Source organism: Plasmodium malariae, assembly GCF_900090045.1.
Source record: "Plasmodium malariae genome assembly, chromosome: 11".
Taxonomy (NCBI): domain Eukaryota; phylum Apicomplexa; class Aconoidasida; order Haemosporida; family Plasmodiidae; genus Plasmodium; species Plasmodium malariae.
Window position 1 is genome coordinate 139,221 of NC_041785.1, and position 23,618 is coordinate 162,838.

A 23,618-nucleotide genomic window follows, 5' to 3' on the forward strand; every position below is an offset into this window, starting at 1 on the left:
TACATATACTAGTGAATATTAAAACTTCATACACTGAATTTATGAAACAATGAAAAAAGATTAATAATTTCAAAAGTGATGAGGCAAGTAATATTTGTAAATTGCATATATATATTTAATTATAAATATTTTAATTAATTTTAGTTTTTTTGTATTTTCATCTATTTAGCATAATATATATAATACACAATTTTTAAAATAAGTTTTCTATTTTTTCTAATAGATTTTGACATATAACTTATTTTTTTATTAATAAATTTATTCTCATTTACATTTCATAATGTATATCTTAACTGTTTGTATTGTGGTTTAAGTTATTCGTTATATGTTTTATTTTAATTAGTCCTTGTATTTTTTTAAACTATTATTTTCTCTAATTTTTTCTTACTTATATTTATTGTTTTCTCTTTTTTACTTCCATATTCATCATCTGATAATGTCTTTTTTTCAAAGTTACATTTTTTGCTTCAAATTCTATTATGAATTGTGCTAAAAATATGCCAGATTTGTGATGCAAAGAAGATATTCTTTTGTTCTCCTGTTTTATAGTTTTACCAACGGAGAATTAAAAATATGACTTAAAATTTTATTTTATTAATTCACAATATGTTTCATTTCATAATAAAAAATTTTGTTTACAAAAATTAAACAAACAACAACAACAAAAAAAAAAAAAAAAATAAACGAAAAATAAAAACGAAAAATATATACACTGTATTTATATCATATTATTGTAAATGTGACTAGTTCATATAAAAGGGACAAATTAATAACTTTTTATAATGAGAATGAACTTCGTATTTTTTTCTAAGTCATTCTATTATAGTAATCATAAATATAGTACGAAATAAAATGTTCAGTATATAATTCATACTACTATTTAGTTAGAAGTCTTTATTGAGTCCTTTGTAATATTTTACTCATTGTTAATAATTTATCGAAAATACTTATTAAACTTTATGTACCCATTGAATGTTGAATGATAAGTTAAACAAAACAAAAATGTAATAAATATATAGTAATATTTCCTTATATATTTACTGGCGTAACACCAACTTAACATATGTTTAACATAATCTATAAAAATTAGTTAATTAGTGCAGTAACCAATTAAAATTTTTTATAAGTAGGCTATTTTTTTATAAAAAATAATTTTAATAATAAAAATATTACATTCATTTATCTATAAAAACTAAAAAAAAAATATATTTAAAAATTTTTGTTTTTGTGTCGTTTTTCCTAACTTTTTATTTTTTTTTTCCCTGAAACTAACTATGATTTATTGAAATACAAGAATATCTCTACTTCTGCTGATTATTGATATAACTACAGTATAACCTTATGATTCCGGTGCAAACAAAATTGTGAACGCATCCAAATAATATTACTAAACAAAAATTTCCGCTTATTTCTAATATAAAAATTACATGGAATATTCAAATTTTTATAGAACATATAAATTCAAAATTAAATTTAATTTTCAATCAGACGTCAATAATTTCTATTTTGTATATTTTAAATATTATAAGACAAAAAGTAATATTTTCATTTTAGATGTAAAGTTTAGAAATCTACAATATTTTCAATCATTTGGGTTTTACTTTTTATTTTATTTTTTTTTTTTTCGTACTAATAAAAAATACATATATATTCATGAAACTGTGGATTTTATTTTTTCTTAACGCCATGTCAATTATTTTATAATTCATAAATGTATAAAACTAATAAAATAAAGTATAATACAAATTCAATAATTAAAAGATTAAACATAAAACTTACCTTTTTTTTGTTATATTTACTCCTATTCGGGGATGAATGTTCACTTGACACATTTCTTCTTTAAAAATGAATATATGTTTAATGGTTGCTAATAATAACAAATATTTCGTTTACATACTTTTTATTTTTTTATATATAAATGAATATAAATGTACACATATGAAGTAAAAGGGGAAACTTTCCTTTTATTTCTTTTTTTTTCCTCTTTTTACTTTTTTTTTTTTCTCTTTTTACTTTTTTTTTTTCTTTTCTTTTTTTTATATTTGTTTTTTTCGTTTTTACATGTTTTATATTCTATTTTTCTTTTTTTATATATATTTTTTTTCATTTACATGTTTTCAGTATCAAATTAAAAATAATAAAATAATAATAACACAAGCTGAATTTTTTTCTGCATTTATTTACATTTAATACTTATTAATTCCGAGTTTATAAATCGTATTTGAAATAAAAAATTTTTATAAAGTATGACTAGAATTTTTTATTACTTGTAAAAATAAACGTAGATCCAAAAAAAAAAATGTTATAATATATAAATATAGAATTAAAATATTTCATATAAATACAGCCTATATTATCAATACAAATATTTTTTTTTTTTTCTGATAATTTTTATCTTATAAAATGAAAAATCATTCTCTTATATCGTAGTTGAAACATATTTAACAAATATTTCTCTTTATCAATTTTTTTTGCTACTGGTTTTCAAAGAGAAAAAATAAACGTAATATTTTTAATAACAAATCACGTTATTAAATCATTAAAAAAAAAAAAAAAAAAAACATGAAATAAAAAAAATAAAATACACAAATAATACCAATAAAAAACGAAAAAACTGTGAAAAATTTTATTTTTAAAGTGCACTATTTAATATAATATTTTTTTCCCATTATATCATAATCTGCATTTTTAAAACATTCATAAAACAATGTATAATAGTAGCTCAAAATTTCAAAGTTTTAATATACTTTACATAGATATATTTTTTGAATTATTGGCTCCATATATAAATATACATGGTCTGCAAAGAATCAAATGAGCTAATTGATAATGATTATAAAAAATAAATATTACATATATTAGTTATAACATAAAACTAAAACTATATATATGTTAAATAATTATATTTTGTGAACTAAGTTTCTAATATTTACATTAGATCAAATTATATCTAAAACTCATTCTATATGTAAACTTATTTAATATATTATAATATTGTTACTATTTTATTTATTCCCTCCACATTTTTTTTAATAATTTTTATTAAAAATAATTCTCAAAAACAGTATATTTGAATAATTAGTAGATAGTTCCTAAAAAATTCTTATTATACATTTTCTAACATGTTTTATCATAAAAGCTCTAAAAATAATTTTAGAATGTATTCTAACGCATATTTTATTACTAGAATCTAATGCAAATAATATATGCTTATTAAATCAATATTTTATCAATTTATATTGTACCAATATATATTTATATATTTGAAGCAAAATATTTGTATTTTGAACAATTATATTTCTTTAAATTTTTCCTTTAAATATTTATTAAATTCTTTTTTAACTTTATTTTAAAAATGTGAAATAATAATATTTCTAAATATAACTATTACTGGAATTTATTTTTTTTAATTATAACTTTTTTTTAAATATGTTTGTCTTGTAACGTAATGCGTACTATAATTATCTTTATCTAAAAATAAAAATAATCTTAAGACTTTTTATATTATTATAATAGAAAATAATCAAGACGAATTGTGAATTAACTATTTACTTATTATTGTCATTAATGCCATATATTTATGATGCCTTAATTATTACATAAATTTTAATTAAAAAAAATCATTATGAAAGTGAAATACACAAATGTGCACCTTTTTACTAAAGTTTTTATTTTTCCTTGTTTAATATGGACATTAAAATATTTTTATGAGGTATCATAGTAAATATACTTGAATTTTTTTATTTTTCTTTTTAATTTTATGTTTCTATATGATAAAAGAATTTTAATTATATAATATAAAAATCCATTTTTAAATGTTTAATATGAATCTTCACTTCTAGAAAACCATCTGCGATAAATCATGGAACAAGGAATTGAACAGAAATAACGTATTAAATGTTAAATTTAGAAGATTATTAAATATTGAAACAGTAGAATCGGTGAGAGATAAATTTAAACTTTTAAAAAAAAAAATAATTAATTTAGAAGGAGAAAGCGCTGAAGCATTTAAAAAAAAAACATATGTATTACAGAATAATAAACATTTTCATGAAGATAAGAAATCACCATATATTGATGCTTCTTCTTACGATGAATTTAATTATTTAATGAAAAACTCAGATTTTGATGAACTTGGAGAATTCGACTTTGAACCTAATTTAAAACAAAAATCACCCACATTAGAACATTATGATAATATTCAGTACAATTGCCAACCCAAATCTTTAAAAAAATTGCACTCAAAATATGACTCAAATTTACACCATTTTAGGTCAAATAATAAATATAATTCTATGAATTCAGAAGGTGTACGTGCAGCTAATGTAAATTATAATATAAAACAATCAATAAAATCTATAATTTTGCTCTTCCTGATGTATTTTTCATTTCCGTTATTCATTGCATTAATTGGATTAATTTTATTCGCAGCTCAAACATTTGGTGGTACATAATTCCCGTAGCAATTATGTCTATTACTATTTTATATTGTAATCCACTATTTATTATCGTTCCTAGTAACATTTTTTTAATATTATATTCTAATGCTTTGGGTAACACAATTTATTTTACATTAATATACATAAAATTAGAGGATAAATTAATCTATGCGTAGTAAAAAATAAGAAAAAATTATTCACTGTAAAAAGTTAATTTTATAAATTTGTTATATTAATTTGGAAATTCATAAAACGTTATATATTTATATATAAATAAAACCATACCACAAATACAATTATATAATATTTGAGTTATTTATTTATTCATATATTACCTTAAAGAATTGTCTTTGTATAATTTTATATGTCTTGTTATATAAGAAATTATTTGTATTGGTATTTTTATTTTAAATTATTGAAGTTTCAAAATTTATAAAAAATTTTATTTTCTAGTGAATAATATATATATATTTAAATAAATTTGTATAATAAACTTTAACATTATCAATTTAAAAAATATGAAAAGGTAAAATATAATTATATTAACTCATGTATTATTATTTGAAAATATGCATGGTTACTTTGATTTTTAATTATCAAGAATATATTTTTACTATATATATTCATGCGTAAATTTGATAAACATAATACAATTATTAACTAACGGTTCTTATTTACTCTACAGATTGTAGAATTCTTTTTTCTTCTTCTTTCCTTTTATTATGTTATTTGGCTTAATGGATAAACAATATATTATCATATCTTACGTGTGTACCCTCAGATCCCCCTACTTACAAATTTCATTATTATACATTATAAGATGATATAAAATATTGTATTAAAAGTTCATTAAGATAAATTAATATTTTTTAGCTTTTCATTTTACTTATTGAATGCGTCATCTATTTTTGCACAGTTTTAAATAACTTAAAATTTTGATCTTTCATTTCTTTAACATTTTCTATTTATAAATATTCATTATAAAATTAAATGAAGTAAATCACATGCTTATCGATCCATTTATCAGTATATTGGCTGAAAAAATACACGTCCAAAAATATTATGAAATTTTATTATATATATTCCATCAAATATAGAATTTTAATTAATTTCATAATACAAGTATAATAATAGTTTTTTGTTACACATTCATAATGAAATCTATATTGATACTCTGTTTATATGTACAATTTATATATTGATTTTAATACAACTTTAAATTTAATACGTTTATATTATTTTCGTCTATTTCTGTCTATTTCCGTCTATTTTAATATTTTATAAAATTACTGTTGTATCTAATAGCGTACGCACTATTATATTTATAGCATAAAATTTTATAATTCTTAAAATGTGTTACTTTGTAAATATTCTTATATAATTAATAATAATATTTTCCAAGTAAACGATATTTTTACATATAAAACATAGGCATAAATAACTATATTAGTTTATTTTGTACACTTTTCCTATATATTTATATATGCTTTTTATACTTCATCTAATACATTAATATATTTATTTATTTTCATTATAATTATTGAGCATTTACATATTAAAAATTAAAAGATATTGTTAACAAGAAAAATATTTAAATTAACCTTATTTTTAAAATATACAAAATTATAAAAAAATATCTAAAAAGTGATATATTTATATTTCATTATACTATATATTCTACTATATTTCTTTTCATTAATTGTACAAGTAAATTTTAATGATATATTTATTTTTCACCTCGAAATATTTTTTTATTTTTTTTATTTATTAATATTGGAATAAATAAATTTTTTTTTAAATATAAAATATAATGCTATTCTAAAATGAAAAAAGTTTCACATTATTATATAATATGTATGTATAATTTTAATGCACCACAGACTACAAAAAGCAAGTGCATTTTGTGCATTAATTATATTCATTGATTTCTTAATAGAATAAAAAGAAAAAATTTTATTTCCTATGCTACTACACAATAATTCATGCCTAATGATTATTACCATAAGTAACATTATATTACTTACCATATTATTAAGATTTATGAATTGTTTTAATGAACTTGATAAATCATTTATTCATTATTTTTTTCTCCTAATACATTTAAAAAAAAAAAAGAAAATAAGTTTACATTATATATAAAGTTGAGTTGCAGAATTTTTATCCTAAATGTAATGTGTATTAATTGTTAATAATTCTACAAAATAACTAAAAATATTCCTTAAATTCCACTTCTTTATAATCTAATGTTCATTTATACGTAGATATGTTACTTAAAAAACTGATAGAAAACTAACATTCAGCAAATAAGTTGTTACCAAGTGTAAATATTTTTTAAGATGGACTTTTAAACTGTTCTAAGATACGTTAAAAAAACCTTTACAAAAATTTATAGTTTAAATGAAATTTAAAAGACATATATCTTTTGCAAATACACATATTATTTTATAAATTTCAACATTAAGTAAATATAAGAAATAAAATAAAACTTATATAAAGAAAAACAGATAATATATTTTCTATTATGATGTACATTGTGTTCTATTAAAAATGATTATATATAGAGATACTAAACATCTATGTTATATCCTGTTAAAAATGTGCTATATAAAATATTGTTTCTCTTACGAAAGGTAATTTTTATTTAAAAAATTTCTGTAATATAAAATTCTTATATATTATATACGTAAAATTAATATTTGTAATAACATGTTGTAATATATACGATTAACAAAAAAGTATATAAGAACAATTTATGTATTCTATTTAAATATTCATTATCATGATTATAAATTTTTTAATGAAGAATTTTCCATTTGTTAGTGTCACTTAGTATAGCCCATAAACATACACATAATTGCAAAAAAATAATATCGTCACTTCACATAACTCCAGTAAGTAAATAACACGTCAAATAAAAATTAAATCTCTATTTCAGTTTAAGTAAATTCAAATTTTTTATATTAAATGTAACAATATTAATTATTTATATAAATGCTGAATACAAAATGGTATATTTCCTTTTTTTCAATTAAATATTATATAGATACACAATTAGACATTCGTTCAGTCTTTATATAACTATCTAATTAATAAAATAAAAGATAATATTTTTGCAAATGAAGTACCATTTATGTCAACTCATACTATTACTCATAATAATTTTATAAAAATATATATCATTAGCATCAAAATATTGACATTACTTAACCTTAATTATGAATAATTTAAAATAACTCTAAGACCATATTAACTATAATTTTATAACATATATATACAAATATTCATAGTAGCACAAACATAAAAATAATTATTTACGAATATTCGTTCCACTAGGTTAAACATATGAATTTATTTTTGTTTCCATTATAGTAACTAAACATTTACATTTATATATTTTGTATTTAAACAATTACTATTATTACAAAATAATAAGAAATTTCTGTGCAGTGCAAACGTTAATAATCTATTAATATTGATATGTTAGAACGCTCACTTGCTCTAAAAATAAAAAAGTAAAAATAGAAGTAGATTTTGTATTTATAACATTTTTTTATAATAAATATTAAATTAAATATTACATATTGAATTGACAGCATATTTTAAATAAGAAAATTATTAAGTCTATTCATCCGTTTTTTAGTTACAGCAATTTATAATCCTCAAAATTAATAATTATTTATGTAAATTCATTTTTAAAAGATATTATTATACTACATATTTATAATTTCATACAAAAACTATTCAAATTTTTAAAAATATAATAAAATGACTTTTGCATTATACAAATATTATAATCCAATTATAATAAATATTAATTAAATTTACTTTCTATAATAAAATATAAAAACAAAACGCTCTTTTCGTCATATTATATAGATTAATAGACATTTACTTATACGTCAAAACTAATAATACATTTTTTTATTTAGGTCACGCGATAATACTTTAGAATTCGAAAAAGGTAAAATAAAAGTAGACGAAATTATTTCACTTGTTACAGTTAAATACATCTATTTTATACTAATTTAACAAAAAAATATCATGTATACACATTTATAAGAATTTTGTGGAATATACACATATTTTACTTGCAAATAAGCTCAAAATTTTACATAAAACCATGTATCATAATATCAAATTACATTTAATCATTCAAATAAATACAAAATTGAGAAACAAACAAGGTTAGATAGTACTTCTCGAAAAGGGTTTTTATAATTTAATATCATATTCGATTTACATGGAATACATCTTTTTAAGTTTCTCAAATGATTAGTCCGTCTCGAAAAATCTCTTTCAAGATGAGCATTATTTTTCTTTCCATAATATATTAACATTTCACCGTTCGCTTCCAAAAAACGCTTTTTTGAATCCAAATTATGAGAATTTTTTGATATATTTTTTTCATAAATTTTTTTCCTTAAATGCTTTTTTGTTATATTCCCTTAAATGTCATAAAACTTACAATTCGTTATCTTTATATTCATAATAGTAAACTAAATAAAATATTAAATGGGAAATTTATATTTTAAGGTAATTTAACTCTCACTTAGAATTAAAAATTTTAAATAAATTTATAAGATATATTTTATCCTATAATTTTAGAGCTCTCATTAATTAAATTCTAAGTAAAAAAATTAAGTGTAATAAAAGATGCCAATGCGAACAGTAATTTTTTATACATTTTTAATAATATATGGTTTTATATTTTTTAAATTTCAAAAAAATATATTATATTATAAAAGTATATTTTATAAAATAATATACTATAAAACATTAATGGGATAAATTTAAAATAGTTAATAAAAATTATTCAAATTGTTATTTAGATAAAAATATGAAATTAAAAACTTTAAAATTAAAAAAATAAAGGTCAAAAAAATTAGAAATTATAATTTACTTTTTAAGACCTAAATTTATAAAAATATTAAATTATATCTTTACAAAAACTCCTATATAATTAGGTTTAATTATACATTTTATTATGTGTTTTTCACTTACAATACTATTAATATTTAGCCTACCCCTTTTTTTTTAAGAACTGTTAATTTTAAAAAATAATTGTATGAGAGTAATGTAAAACTACACATATATACAAAACACGAAGCTTTCCAATATGTAATATCATTCCCTTTTTAGCATCTAAATATTTTAATGTAAGTTAAATTCTTTTAGTAATACATTTAGAACTACTCGTTCTTATATTGCTGTTATTTATTTATTTCTTTAATATTATAATTTCTGTATGTACACATTTTAAATATAATGACATAAAAATTGAATAACGAAAAAATATTAATAACTAATAATTTGCATATAAAACTTAAACTCTTCTTAATAATAAACTTAAATGATTATAATTATTTACTAGAATTATATAACGTTAAAAAAAAAAATTTAATATTTAAAATGGATTTTATTTGTTCCCCTTTAAATTTTATGCATTTTTATTTAAATAATTATATATTCTTTTAATTTTCTTAGCACAGTGTTCTTTGTTATTTTTTCTCTAACCTTTTATTTTATTTGAAAAAACAAATTTTTTAAGATCACTATAATAAATTCATATAAACCTTATTTCAAAATGATTCGGTTTGTCTAAAAGAAACATTATTTATGTTCTTTTAGTATTTTAATTTTTTTGATTAAATAATTTTGTTATTAAAAAGTATTAATAAAAATAATAAAATAATGTGCAATAAAATTTTAAATATTCTTTTTGTTTTTTGTGAATACTAAAAAATTTAAAAGAAAAAATAACACATTAAAATCTGCCTGTATTCATTTTTATTATTATATTTTTTTATATAAAACAAACATTATTTTATATGTTTAGTTATTTTAAGAACACATGGGAAAAATGTTTTTTATTTATGAATATATCATAAGAAATAGAATTTCTAGAATTTTTTTTTTATTTTTTTAGAATGGTATTAAAAGTTAATTTAAAAATAAAAATAATAAGCCAGAAAAAGATAACTATTCACATTTTGGTATATATACTCTCTTATTCTTCAGTATACATAAAATAATATACATTTGTTCTAATAAATTATATATAAAAAAAAGAATGGCGTACGAAAATGATAATACGTAAGAAGCTATATTTTTATATCTGTGGTATTATATTTTATTTAGAAAATATAAACTGAATTTTATATTCCGTTAAAATAAGAATACGAATTTATATGTGGAATAATAGATAAATCTTTAAAATACATTCTTAAATCCTGAGGGTTATTACTTAGTACAAATAATATATAGAGGTGTCTCTAAAGTGTAATATATAAATATTAAAAATATTCCTGCCATGCTTTTTTTGTTTTTCTCCTATTTTATTGTATAAATATATGTGGACACAGAAATTTTATTCATAGATATAATTTAGTAATAAATACAATTTTCAATGGTTCTTTGAAAAAATATATAAAAAGATAAGTTTTCTTTTTCATTATTCTGCGTTTTTTTACATTTTAATTTGATTGTTCTATTTATCAATAAAAGCTTACAAAAAATTATCCCCCACAATAATTATATATATATATATTATAATTTTTTTCTGTATTGATTTAATATATTAAGATGAACTATTATTTTATATACTTTACAAAATATTGTTAACATAAAATAAAATAAAATGATTCGAATGATATGTTCATCCTAATACTTGTAGTTGTTATTATATTGTCAATATTTTTTCACAATGTAACACAGAAGGCCCATTTAAAAAATATAATATTTTTACATGTTTCTTGAAATTTTATATTTATTATATTTAACATTTAAAATAAAATTATAATATATATATTACTAGTATTACTATGTCATTGTACTATGCACCATTTGGAATAGGTTTAGGATGATGAAGTAGAAATAAAAAAAAAAAAAAAATATGGTTAACTATTAATAATAGGCGCATATTACCATTTTGAAATAACTAAAATTTATGAAAATGCCCGCTATAAATAGGTTTCCTAGAAAAGAAATGAAATCAAAAAAAGTTGATACAAACACAAATATAAGAATAAATTCTAGAAAACTATTAAAAAAAGGGTTAACAATAGTATTATTAATATATACCCATATGTATTACATCAATGCAACAATGAAAAATGGGAACTGGATAAGGCATATTTCTTATTATTCAATATAATATTTATAAAAATGAAAGCAAAAATATTTAATAATTGGGGAGTAATTGATTCAGAATATATATGGAAAATTAAACATATGATAATATATATTAAGTAGACAATATTATTTATGGAGCAAACTATTTAAAAAATTATACTCGAATACTAGATAAGAGGAAAAATAGGCATCTTTTCATAGATTTAAATTTAAATGGATAAATGTTATAATACAATATATATATACGATAGAAGATAAAACAAAATTGTATACAGTAATTTTTACTGTAATAAATCATATAACAGGAATAGAGAAAAGTACTTTAAAACGCTGACCGGTGAAGTACACGTTCAAGGTACAACAATATATTTAAGAAGAATACATTAAAGAATTAAATAAAAAATGTGATATATATACAATATTAATGAAGATGCAGCATTATGGTAAAAACAATTATGGAGCACTAAGTAGATATCAAATCTTTCTAAGAATACTATAAGCAATAAAGAATAAAACTTATAGAAAAATTATTGCTATTGATATGTACGAAGGTTTTATAGTAATAAATATATGAATAATGAAACACGAGTTAAAGAAGCTTTTTTAGTTCGACGATAAAAAATATTAAGAGAATAAATTATGCCGATAAAAATTCTTATACTTCATATACTATGGAGAAAATAAAAGAGTCATATTAAAATTAATGAAAACAAGAAATTTTAGGAATATAAAGTTGAAGAACCCATTGAATACATAAGCAGACTTTCGAATAGTTTTGATGTTAATGAAGAAATGAATTAAATTAAGGATAAGGATTTTACTAATATAAAAAATTTTAAAAGAAAATACGATATAGGAAGAAGATAAAAGTATATCAAAGATATTACTAGAAGAAATTATGTAAAAGTAAATAATAAATAGAAATAATGACTTAAGTTAACTAAATATTGTTCCTGATAAAAAGAAATATATATATATGAAAACAAAATCTAAAAGAAAAATTATAAAGAATTATATACAGAACACAATGAATAGAAAAAAAAAACGGGAATACACAAAATTTAGTATATATCAATAATAGAATCTTCATCTTCAGAATACAAAAAGGAATTAGAAGAAAACAATATAGAATGTGTGAAGATACTCCAAGAAAATTACCCACAATTAATTACGATTTCTACTCCATATTAAACAATCCTTATATATGATTATATTAATATGTTTATACAACAACAGTTCATGTGAAAAACAAAAAGTAAAATACACCGAACAAAAAAAAAAAAAAAAATACAACTAATAATGAGAAAAAATGTAAAAATAAAAGCATCATATGAAAATTCATTAAAGAATGCGCAACATAGTAAACAAGATAAGTAAAATAATTCTTATATTTTTGATACAAAAAAAATATTCCTACATGGAGAAAGAAATATTCAAAGAAACTGATTATATAGATATTCTTAAGGAAAAAAGGACTCTTAGTAATAAAACTTACAAAAAAATAACACTTAAAAAATATGGTTTAAGAATTATTTTACTTTTATTATTAATAATACCCACAATACATTTAACATAGCATTTCGTATATAAGAAAATGTGGTTGCTGAATTATGAAGGATTAATACTCAATTAGCAGATTAAAATAAATGAATATTGTTAACTTCATCAGAAAAGTTAAAAGATAGTTTGTCATGTTTATCGGGTTCTTTAGATTAAGATTCCACTAAAGGAAAAATTTATGTTCTAAGACATTAAATTGGAACAATAATATTTTTCATAACTTTCATTATGTTAGGCATTGCTTTTATATTCAACGTTTTTTTATTACCATAATAAAGTTAATATAAAAAAATCAAGTTCAGCAAAAGATAAAATACATAGTGAGGAATATATATATATTCTTAAAGAATTTCCTAATATGTAGTAATTGATACAATATTTTTAATCATATAAAACATAATCCTAATATCTTTAATTTTGTATATATCCCAATATATATATGGCATTTTTTACAGACAGCAGTGAAAAAATATATTCTTAGTTTTAAATAAAAAATAAACGTATCTTATTTTGTATTCAATGAAAAGAAGTGAATATAATTCGTTATATTGGTATATATATATATTTTTTAGTTATATATGAAATTTAATATTCTATAAGTTGTACTCTATGTGGAACATGATATAAAATGTATTAATTTAAACGTCTTTTTTACGGTCATTCCTTTTTTTGTACATGATATAAGTATATATAAATGTATAATAAAAAATTATTCTCAATAAATATTAATTATTTATAATTCTTTTATAAATTATGAACTATATATCATTACAGTCATTTAAAATCTCAAATAAATTACTACTTAATTATTCATATTAATTGTGGTGTAAATTAAATTTTGAATAAACGAATTAAATATATATAATAACGTAAATAAATAAATAAATAAATACAAGAAATATATACATTTTATTCTATAAAAAGATTAAATTAGCAAATTAAATACGGTTATATATTAAAAAATAATTTGTTTAAATTGTTTTCTGTTTTTGTTTTAGTTTTTTTCATAATGATATATTTCTGAAGTTGTATTATGTAACTATAAATATAAAAATTTTCATTTAACATATTAAAAAAAATGTATTTTTTTCTGAAATAATACAATAATAAATAGATAAATATTTCTTTATATACTCTACTTTTACTTTGTCCATAAATATATTTTGTAATATGTTAACACTTTAAAGATGTACAAAAATATATGTTATTTATATCAGCATTATTAATTATCTCTATTCTAATAATAATTTAAAAAAAAATAAAATACGTAAAAAAAGAAATTATCTTTTTGTAGATAATATATAAATACTTATCATTCTTTTTCTTTTAAATAAGTATAATTTATTTTAAAAAGTATATATTTTTTTAAATGATTAATTAAATAAATATAATTTGAAAGATTTTGTCTACAGCATTTTATTGAGTAGTTTTCAAATATTAAATATTATTTTTCATGGACTAAAATGAAAATTATAATTTTAATATAAGTTATAGATATTACATTTACATACTCTTTAAATATAATCATTAAATAGGTGAAATAACGTATCCATATTTTTTTCTTTGCAACTTTCTACATATGATATACAGGAAATGAGACAGGTACATATGGTCATATCAGCATAGAAAAATTAAAAATATTTCTAATTATAATATTAATAGTACATTTAAAATTATGTTTACTATTAATATATCTTCTAAATATATATTATTAATTAAAAAAAATAAAATAGTTAAATATTAATATTTTTTTTACAGAAATAACATTATAAATTAATCTTAATTTAGGATTAAAATTTTTAAAAATTATGGAAAAAAAATAAAAAGTCAAATTTTATACATCATTACATTATATATATTTTTTCATAGATTATATAATATTATATTAAAAACTTGATTTTTAAAAATTATATTATAGCTTATAAAAAAATACCCGTGTTTACTCAATAAGTAATGTAATTTCTATATGTAACACAACAGGCTTCACAAAAGAAATTTTCTTCTTCTATTATTCTATTACAATTATTAATATATTTTATGAATAGTACCTTTTTGAAAAATATCATTATAAAATTAGTATCCTTTATAGGATAACATTTTAAAATTAGTAATTATATTTTTAATATGAAGAGCAATATATAATATATATATTCTCAACATTCTACATAATATGTATAATGGATATTTTCGTATAATAATAAATCATTTATTTTTTTTTTTTTTTTTTTATGAAAATAAATTAATACATATATTATTTAAACAGTTATTTAGAGTAAATAATTATATAATATATCTTGAATATTTATAAATAAACATATTTTATTTTAATGAATGTTAGTTATTTTTTTTTATATATCATTAACATTAAGAATTTTTTAAATATTTTTAAAGTTTTTTTCATTGTATACCCTGTGAAATGCATGGTTATTATATATATTTTATTAAATATTTATGAAGTAATAAAAACAAATTGTTTTAAAAATAAATATAGCATCCCCCATAATAAGCAGTAAAATAAATAGTTATTAATTTTTCCCTTGCTGAATATATATGTATATTAATAATCTATACAATGGAACAAAAAATTAATTCCACCTTATTTTTCAAAATTTCCGCGTTTATGATTTTAAGTTGGATATGTCATTTTTATTGTGATACAGTATGATAATGTTATATATGTATTTCTGTAAATTTTATATTTTTCGTATTTTATTTTTTTTAATAATGTTTCTTATTGTTAGATTTTTTATTGTACTAAATAATATATATTAACATAATTTTTTTAGAGAACTAATAACAAATTGTTAATTGAGAAATGGACACCATGTAGAAGATTAAATACAAGATGTTATCGTTTACTAGCAAAATATAAAAAGAATAAAGATTCAAATACTTTAGATCTTAAAGAGGATAAACCATTCAATGGAGATAGGAACAAAAGAAAAAACAAACAGTCTAATAGAAGTCCGTTAAATAAGGCGCAATACTATACTGAAATTATAGATTATGATAATGGGATGTTTGACGGCAAACACTTCCATTTTGAAAAAAAATTAATTAAGAAAAAAGACTATGATGATTTACTTGAAAAAAAAGGAGAATTTGTGATATAGCTTTAAAAAAAATAAAATTCAGGAAATACAGATTTGGAGTTTTTATTTTTTTCCTTTTTTTCTTGGTCGGAATAGGATTGCCAATATTACAAGTATTAGGCTACTTGAAAACTGCAGGAGAATCGCTTAAAAATGCATTATCTTTGAGCAGTGTATGGACTGCGGTAGAAGGTGTCTTGAAAGGAGCGAAAGAATATTTTTTCTTAATATCATTTGGGATATTAATGGTTATATTATCTGTCATACTTCTAATAGCGTTATATAAGCTCTTAATAAATAATGAAAAATATAAAAAAATTAAGTTAATGGCTAATTTAAATGAGTAATTAGAAATAAACATTTCTCTGTAAGTTAACAACATTAACTTATATCTATAATATTTTTATAGAATATATTTTTATAAAATATGCCTATAATTATTATAATTTTATAAATACATATATGAGTAATTATTCTTTTTTATACAGAAGAAAAAAAAATTTTAATTATTCATTTTTTCGTCATTATGAACGTTTTGATATTTTTAAAATTTTATTTTATATTATTGCTTCATATTAGATGCATATTATGGGCCTAATATATACACAAATATGTTTATTAAATTAGATTCTTATGAAGAATGTATATTTAAGCTAAAAATTAATATATAATAAAACAATTGATATAATTTTATTGAAGTATGAAAACTCATATTTGAAAAAAAAAATTGCTTCTTCCTATATTGCAAGATTTTTTTATAGAAAAATGATTAATTTTTTTTGTAATTAAAACAATGTATTATTAGTTTTAAATTAATAATAAATGCGTCTTGTTTTAAATTTATAGTAACGTAAAGAATTTTGTTCCCTTGACACAAACACTTTTTTATTTAAAAGACAACATAATATTTATACTAAAAAAGAAGTTTTATAGAAAATATATAATAAAAAATATATATACTTTAAATATCTTTATAACATATATATAGTTTAATTCGCCTGGTACATTAATGCAATAATCCTTATATACCAATATTTTTTTGCTTTAAAGAATGCATTACTAATTGCTTAATTTCAGCTTCAGAATATATAATATTTTATATTTAAATGAAGAGCTCAAAACAAAATTATCATTGTATTTTATAAAATTTATAGTTATCGGAATTAATGCTTTTTTTAAAAAATAACATATATATAATAAAAAGATATTATATATATATTTTATTAGCAAAATCAAGCTAATACTTTTTTTAATTAATGTTAATCTTATACTAGTATGTATCATAAAACAATTACGCATTTGTTCCAAACTTAAACAATAACTACTTAATAAAAGTAAATAATAAATTTATAATGGAATTCAATTAACTACTGAATAATGCGTTAATGCAGTTTAAAGATATATAAGTTTTTTTACATAACACTATTACACATAAATAAACATTTGCAAATTCTCAGTACTTAGTATTTTTGCTCTATACATATTTTACCGCATCAGTAATATGATCTTAAATATGTGAATTTATATAATATTATATTAATGATTAGGAATTTTTTGAAATTATATTCTTTCTCATTTTAATAACATAAACTTAAGTAAAAAATTATTTGTATTCACATATTATATCATAATAGTGCTATCATGTTTTTAATAATTTTAAATGTTATAATAAATTATAATTATAATCTTAAGCTATATTTTGCATTTAGTGATTAATCACAAACAGATATATCATAAAACGTGTGGTCTAATTTATTTACGAGAATTTCACATTTTAATGTTCTATCATTTTTTAAAAAGAACTTTTGTAAGTTATAATTTAACCAAAAAATTAAAACTAATAATTTTTTAATTCATTACATGATTTGAATATTTAGAAAAGTATATAGTAGACAATAAAAAGGAATAATTATTTTATTGTTTTGAAAATATGTTGTTCAATTTAGTTAAATTAAAATTAATATTTGGATAAATGCTCATAAAAGTATCAATCTATTTCTAAGAAAATTTTTAATAGGTTTTACAATTTTTTCTTTCTTTTTTTCAATATTAAATGTTATAAATATTATAAAATTATATTGTTATCTGTAAATAGTACACATATGTATCTAAAAGGGGTAATATATAGTCCAAATTATGGCAAAAATATTACCAAGATATACTAGTACAATTCTTTTTGTTTTTAGGGCTTCATGTAGGAGATTATTAATATTGATTATTACAATACAACATCAATATTCTAGATCATACATTTATTTACTATTTTATTAGTATACGTACGAAATTCCTGATTTAATTCTGTGTTATAAAAACTAAGCAAATATCTGTTATAAGATAAAATGGTAAAAAAAATGAATATGTACATACATTCCTGATATATTTAAACAAATATAAATATAAATTTCGATTATGCTGATAATCATGTATTTTTCTCACGAATTACTGTTTTTATTTCTTTTTCCCTTTCGTTAAATTTATCATATATATATATATATTTAATTAAAAAAAAAAAAAACATTTAAATAGATACAATTGGAAAATTTACATTTAGGAATAATGCTATGAGTTTAATTGAAAATTATAATTTTCTGAAATAATGATGGTAAAATAAAAAATTAATGCTTATTATAAATAAAATATGTATTTTTTCATGTTTTATTAAGTACATTATTAACATGATTTGTTATATATATTATATACAAGGTATCCGCATTTTTTAGATGTATCTAATGCAATATCTAACTCTATTTTATATGCATTACTAAAAATAAGCATAATGATATTTGTAATATTTTAATACCTTATATAAAATTAACTGATTATTAAATGTTTTCAGCAATATATTTTTTAATGTATCATAGATTATTAAGGTATGCCGGTATTACATGTATATTGCGAAATTTCATTCTTATATATTATTATCTTTATTAAATATATTATAATAAAGTAACTATATATATGAGTTGGTTCACGGAATTTATAATTCCTTCCTTTTCATTTTTAATAATAAAATCCTCATTCATCTTATATTATGATATATATTATAAAAAAAGGTATATATTTTGCCAAAACTAAGAGGTTACTTTCTCGTAATAACAATTGTATTCATTTAAATAAAGGAATTATTTGGATATTTTTAATGTAAATGTTATATTAACATAATTCATAATATTTTTTATTTTTTTCACATATGTAATGCATCTATGTCAAATTTAGTATAATAATTTTATAGAATATATATTATTTTACTTATATAACATAAATTAAAACAAAATTAATGATAATATTAATATAAAGTAAAGAATTTCAGTTATTGCATTTATATAATTAAAAGACAAATATAAAAAAAAAATTCTAAAAGCCCAAACTTAAATCTTAAAATTAGCTATATACCTTTCTAAAAATGTACCAAAATATAGATAGTATATAAATCGTTACTTTCTTATTTATTTTTAAACTGTTTATTCTATTATTATTCATTCAAATACATTCACTATATATAATTCATACACACTGTGCTTTTATAAAATCTCTACTTCTTAATTACAACAAACTTTTTGCATATTTCCTTATAGTATCGTGTTTTTTCCATATATATTAATTTATCTTAAATTATTTTAGATTCATAAAATATATAATTATTTATGTAATACGTTTTATAAATTGTTAAGTATACTTTTCTTTTCCTCTTTTTTTTTTTTTTTATATGATATTCATACTACTTACTCTGCTTCTGATATCAATATATGTTTCATAAATTTCTATGTTTTTTATTTTATATATAAATTTACTCTAATTTTCTGTGTTCGATTATTTTTTATTTTAGGCTTTTTTCTGCATACTTTTCATATATATAAGCACAATACTTGGATAATCTTTTGTATACCCATTGTATATTATAAATATTTACATTATGTATTAACTGTATTTCATTCAATTTTCTTTTATTTTTTCTCTTACTATATATAAATACATATATAACTTCTCCACGTTTGCTTTTCATTATTCATTCGCTAAATCATTTTGACTTTTATTTGAAGTAATCAAAGATGGTTTCACCTAGAATAATAAGCAAACTGTAATCTTGCACTACCTCTATTTCTATTTACCGTTTTTGGTGCACGTATTTTAAACTGCCGCAAGTATGATATATCAACATCATCATCAATTCGTTTATTCCTGGATGGCTTTTTTCTTAAATGTCGTCCAAAAGGTGTGAACTAATATAAAAATAAATATTACGAAGCATAATTAATAAATTTGTTTTATAATTATATAATTCAATAGAAACATAAAATAGTAAATTAATATATATTTCATTTTATAGAGAATCTATAATTTACTTTATAATAAAGGAAAATAATGAAAATTATTCCAACAGCCAAAGCAAATGCAATACCAACTCGGAAAAAAGTGTTGCTAATAATATCAGTTTTATTTACTAAAGTATGAGAATAAAAACCTTCAATGCTTCGAGTGAATCTAACTCTTTTATGGGGAGAATATTCATTCCATCTTCCTCCGAGAGTTCCTTTTTCTCGTACATTTGGCTCTTTACAGAATTTTGGTGCATCTTTTTCTAATTGGTACCCAGGACAAGTTTGCTGTTCTTGCGTTTGTTTAACTTTTTCTGTTTCTAATGAATTTTCAGCCGGTGATTGTTCTGTTCTTCCAGAAATTCCATTTGTTTCTGTGGTTTCTTGTCTTGATTTGTTAATATCTGAAGTTTTCTCTTGAGGAATCGTTCCAGAAATAGGTAAATTTGTAGAAGTTTCAACTCCTGTTAAAGACGGTTTATTACGAGATTTAGAAGAGATCGGAAAAAAACGACATACACTTTTATCAGCATTTGGTCTTTCACGAGTTCGTCTGTTAACTGAAAGTCTGTCTTCATTAATATCTCTGCAATAAAAAATAAAAATTGAATCTTCTATATCTGTTTGGGAACTAGAACCCTTTGACATACCGGATGCTAAAGAATCTTCTAAATTTTTTAAATTATCACAATTTTTCTTTCCTTTAGAATTTAATACAGATAAAAGTTTAGTTGGATCAAATCCCTCATAACAATTAAAATAATTTGGACAAGAATACCATGAATCTTCGCAACAGTATTTTTCATTTTTATACTTTTTATATAGTATATCGATATGTTCAAGGTATTCTTTATATTTACTGAATTCTAATATATTACATGTTTTATAAGATTTAATACTATCATAATTACGAAAATAATCATACAAATATTTCTCTTCTAACTTATCATTTAACACATCTGTTGCATTATCATTTTTAAACTCATACTGACAAAAGTATGAATTATAGTCATGCTTAATACTATCTCGAGCACTCAAAAATTTGCTAATATAGGAATTTCCATTAAAGTTTTCAGAATTTTCCTCTAGAAATTTTTTAATGTTTTGGTATGCCCAATACCTATAGTGTGAACAGTAAATGGTGAATTCATCAGTATTACTATATTCAGGTAAATGATCTGAATTTCTTGCAATTTTTTACACAGTTCGTAACCTTCATTCGTACCAGTATCTCCTTCATTTTTAAATACTTTACAAGAATTGTTATATTTTTCTTCCTCAACCTTCTTATCGAACGTATTATATATATTATATGAAGGTGATCCCACTAAAATTTTATCCTAAAAATTAAACAGACCTAATGAATTATATATATATATTTACAATATCTTTTAAAATTATGGATATATATTATGTTTTCGTAAAAACATACTAAATTTATAAAATGTTAATACACTTTTTAATTAAGAATCAATATGTACCCATTTATCCTCATTTGAAGTTGACATTATTGCTTCAAAAAATTGAAATAAAAAAAATTTTTACCATTCGAAGTTTTGAATTAGCTATATATAAAAAATAAAAGTATAGTTATTAATGACATATTATATATTTCGCTATATTAATTATAAGAATTAAATAAATATTCCTTAGTAAGAAAAATTAGTTAATTATTATTTATAATTAAAAATCCATGGCACTGATATTATCCTATAGAATAATCATTTAAAATATTGAAATAGAACAAATAAAAAATAAGTTCAGAATTCTAAAATGACATTTTAATTTTAGCTCATAGTATATTATTTTGTAAATAATTATTTTATGCGGTTAATACACTTTTCCATTAATATTTTACAATATATCATAATTTTTTATTATATTATTTTTTAATAATTCTTTAATATATGTATCAATCCATTTCGTTTTTTTAATATTTTCTTTACCAATAATAATTAATTCTCTTTTATATTTAGTACTATATTAATATAATTATTCCATAAAATCGATATAAGGGCTTATTACAAAATAGTATATACATATATATATTTTTATTAAAATTAGATAAATGAATATTAAAGAAATTTTATTTATACAAATTCGGAAAATTTATAAAGCAAGAGTTATTGTTATACATGTTAATAAATGATCCTAAATAAGATAAAAAAAATAACTACTTAAAAAGCTTTTTTATAATTACAATTGTAATATTTAAAATATATTATAAGTTTTTATTATAACAAAATAGTTCCTTTATAATTACTATATTTAAAAATATATCATTTCATAATAATGTTAAAATGAACAAATATAACATAAGTTAAGGTCTTAAGTTTTAAAATATATTAACAATAAATTTTTTACTATTTTCACATTATAAAATTATAATAAAAGGATATAGTAGAGTACTCTAAAATTAATACTTACTTTTTAATATCTCATCCTTATATACTTTGTTACATATTAATGCATTAATAAAAAGATATAATAGAGTTGCATATATAAATTTCTATATGTTTTTTTTAGGTAATATTTCTAAATAACTCATTTTAATTTTATAAGCCCACAAAATAATATGTTCCAAATAATGACATAATATATGAAAATCTTTTTGAACAAAAAAATGGAAAAAGCTTCTACCATTCGTTTATACATAAGTATAATAAAATTCTTTTTTTTAATATACTTCTTGTAGATGCAAAAATAATTTTATTACTTTTTTCATTATAATTTACACAATTTTTTTTGTTAAATTAGAAAAAATATATTGAAAATTAATAAATTTATATAATGAAATAGTTGCTATATATATTTTATATTTTTTTTTCTTTTGATTTAATTTTGTCATATAAGAGGAATTTTTATTAATTTTTTTTTTTTGTTTTATGTTTACTGCATATATATATTTTAAGCACAAAGAAATTATATTCTATTGTTTATTTTTTTATTATTATGATTACACAAATGGTTTTAAAATAAATATATTAATGAATTCATAATAATAATTCATATGAAAGAAACCACATAATATATATGTAATTATGTAATAAATACAGAAATTAATTAATTTATACAAAAAT

The 23,618-nt window shown here is 19.0% G+C and overlaps 1 protein-coding gene and 2 pseudogenes across 1 annotated transcript, besides 2 other annotated features; 2 read left to right on the top strand and 1 right to left on the bottom strand.

Annotated features, from left to right (window-relative positions):
• Positions 1-3,625: 3,625 nt before the first annotated feature.
• On the top strand, positions 3,626-4,454 carry PmUG01_11012400 (Plasmodium exported protein, unknown function; the record flags this gene model as incomplete). Its single annotated transcript, XM_029005771.1, has 2 exons — positions 3,626-3,712; positions 3,843-4,454. 2 exons carry the CDS (start codon positions 3,626-3,628, stop codon positions 4,452-4,454), a joined length of 699 nt encoding a protein of 232 aa, XP_028862327.1.
• Positions 4,455-15,702: 11,248 nt separating this feature from the next.
• On the top strand, positions 15,703-16,569 carry PmUG01_11012500 (annotated as a pseudogene).
• Positions 15,703-16,569: a sequence feature (fam-m protein, pseudogene).
• A 3,708-nt stretch (positions 16,570-20,277) lies between these two features.
• PmUG01_11012600 lies at positions 20,278-22,086 on the bottom strand (annotated as a pseudogene).
• Positions 20,278-22,086: a sequence feature (PIR protein, pseudogene).
• Positions 22,087-23,618: the final 1,532 nt, after the last annotated feature.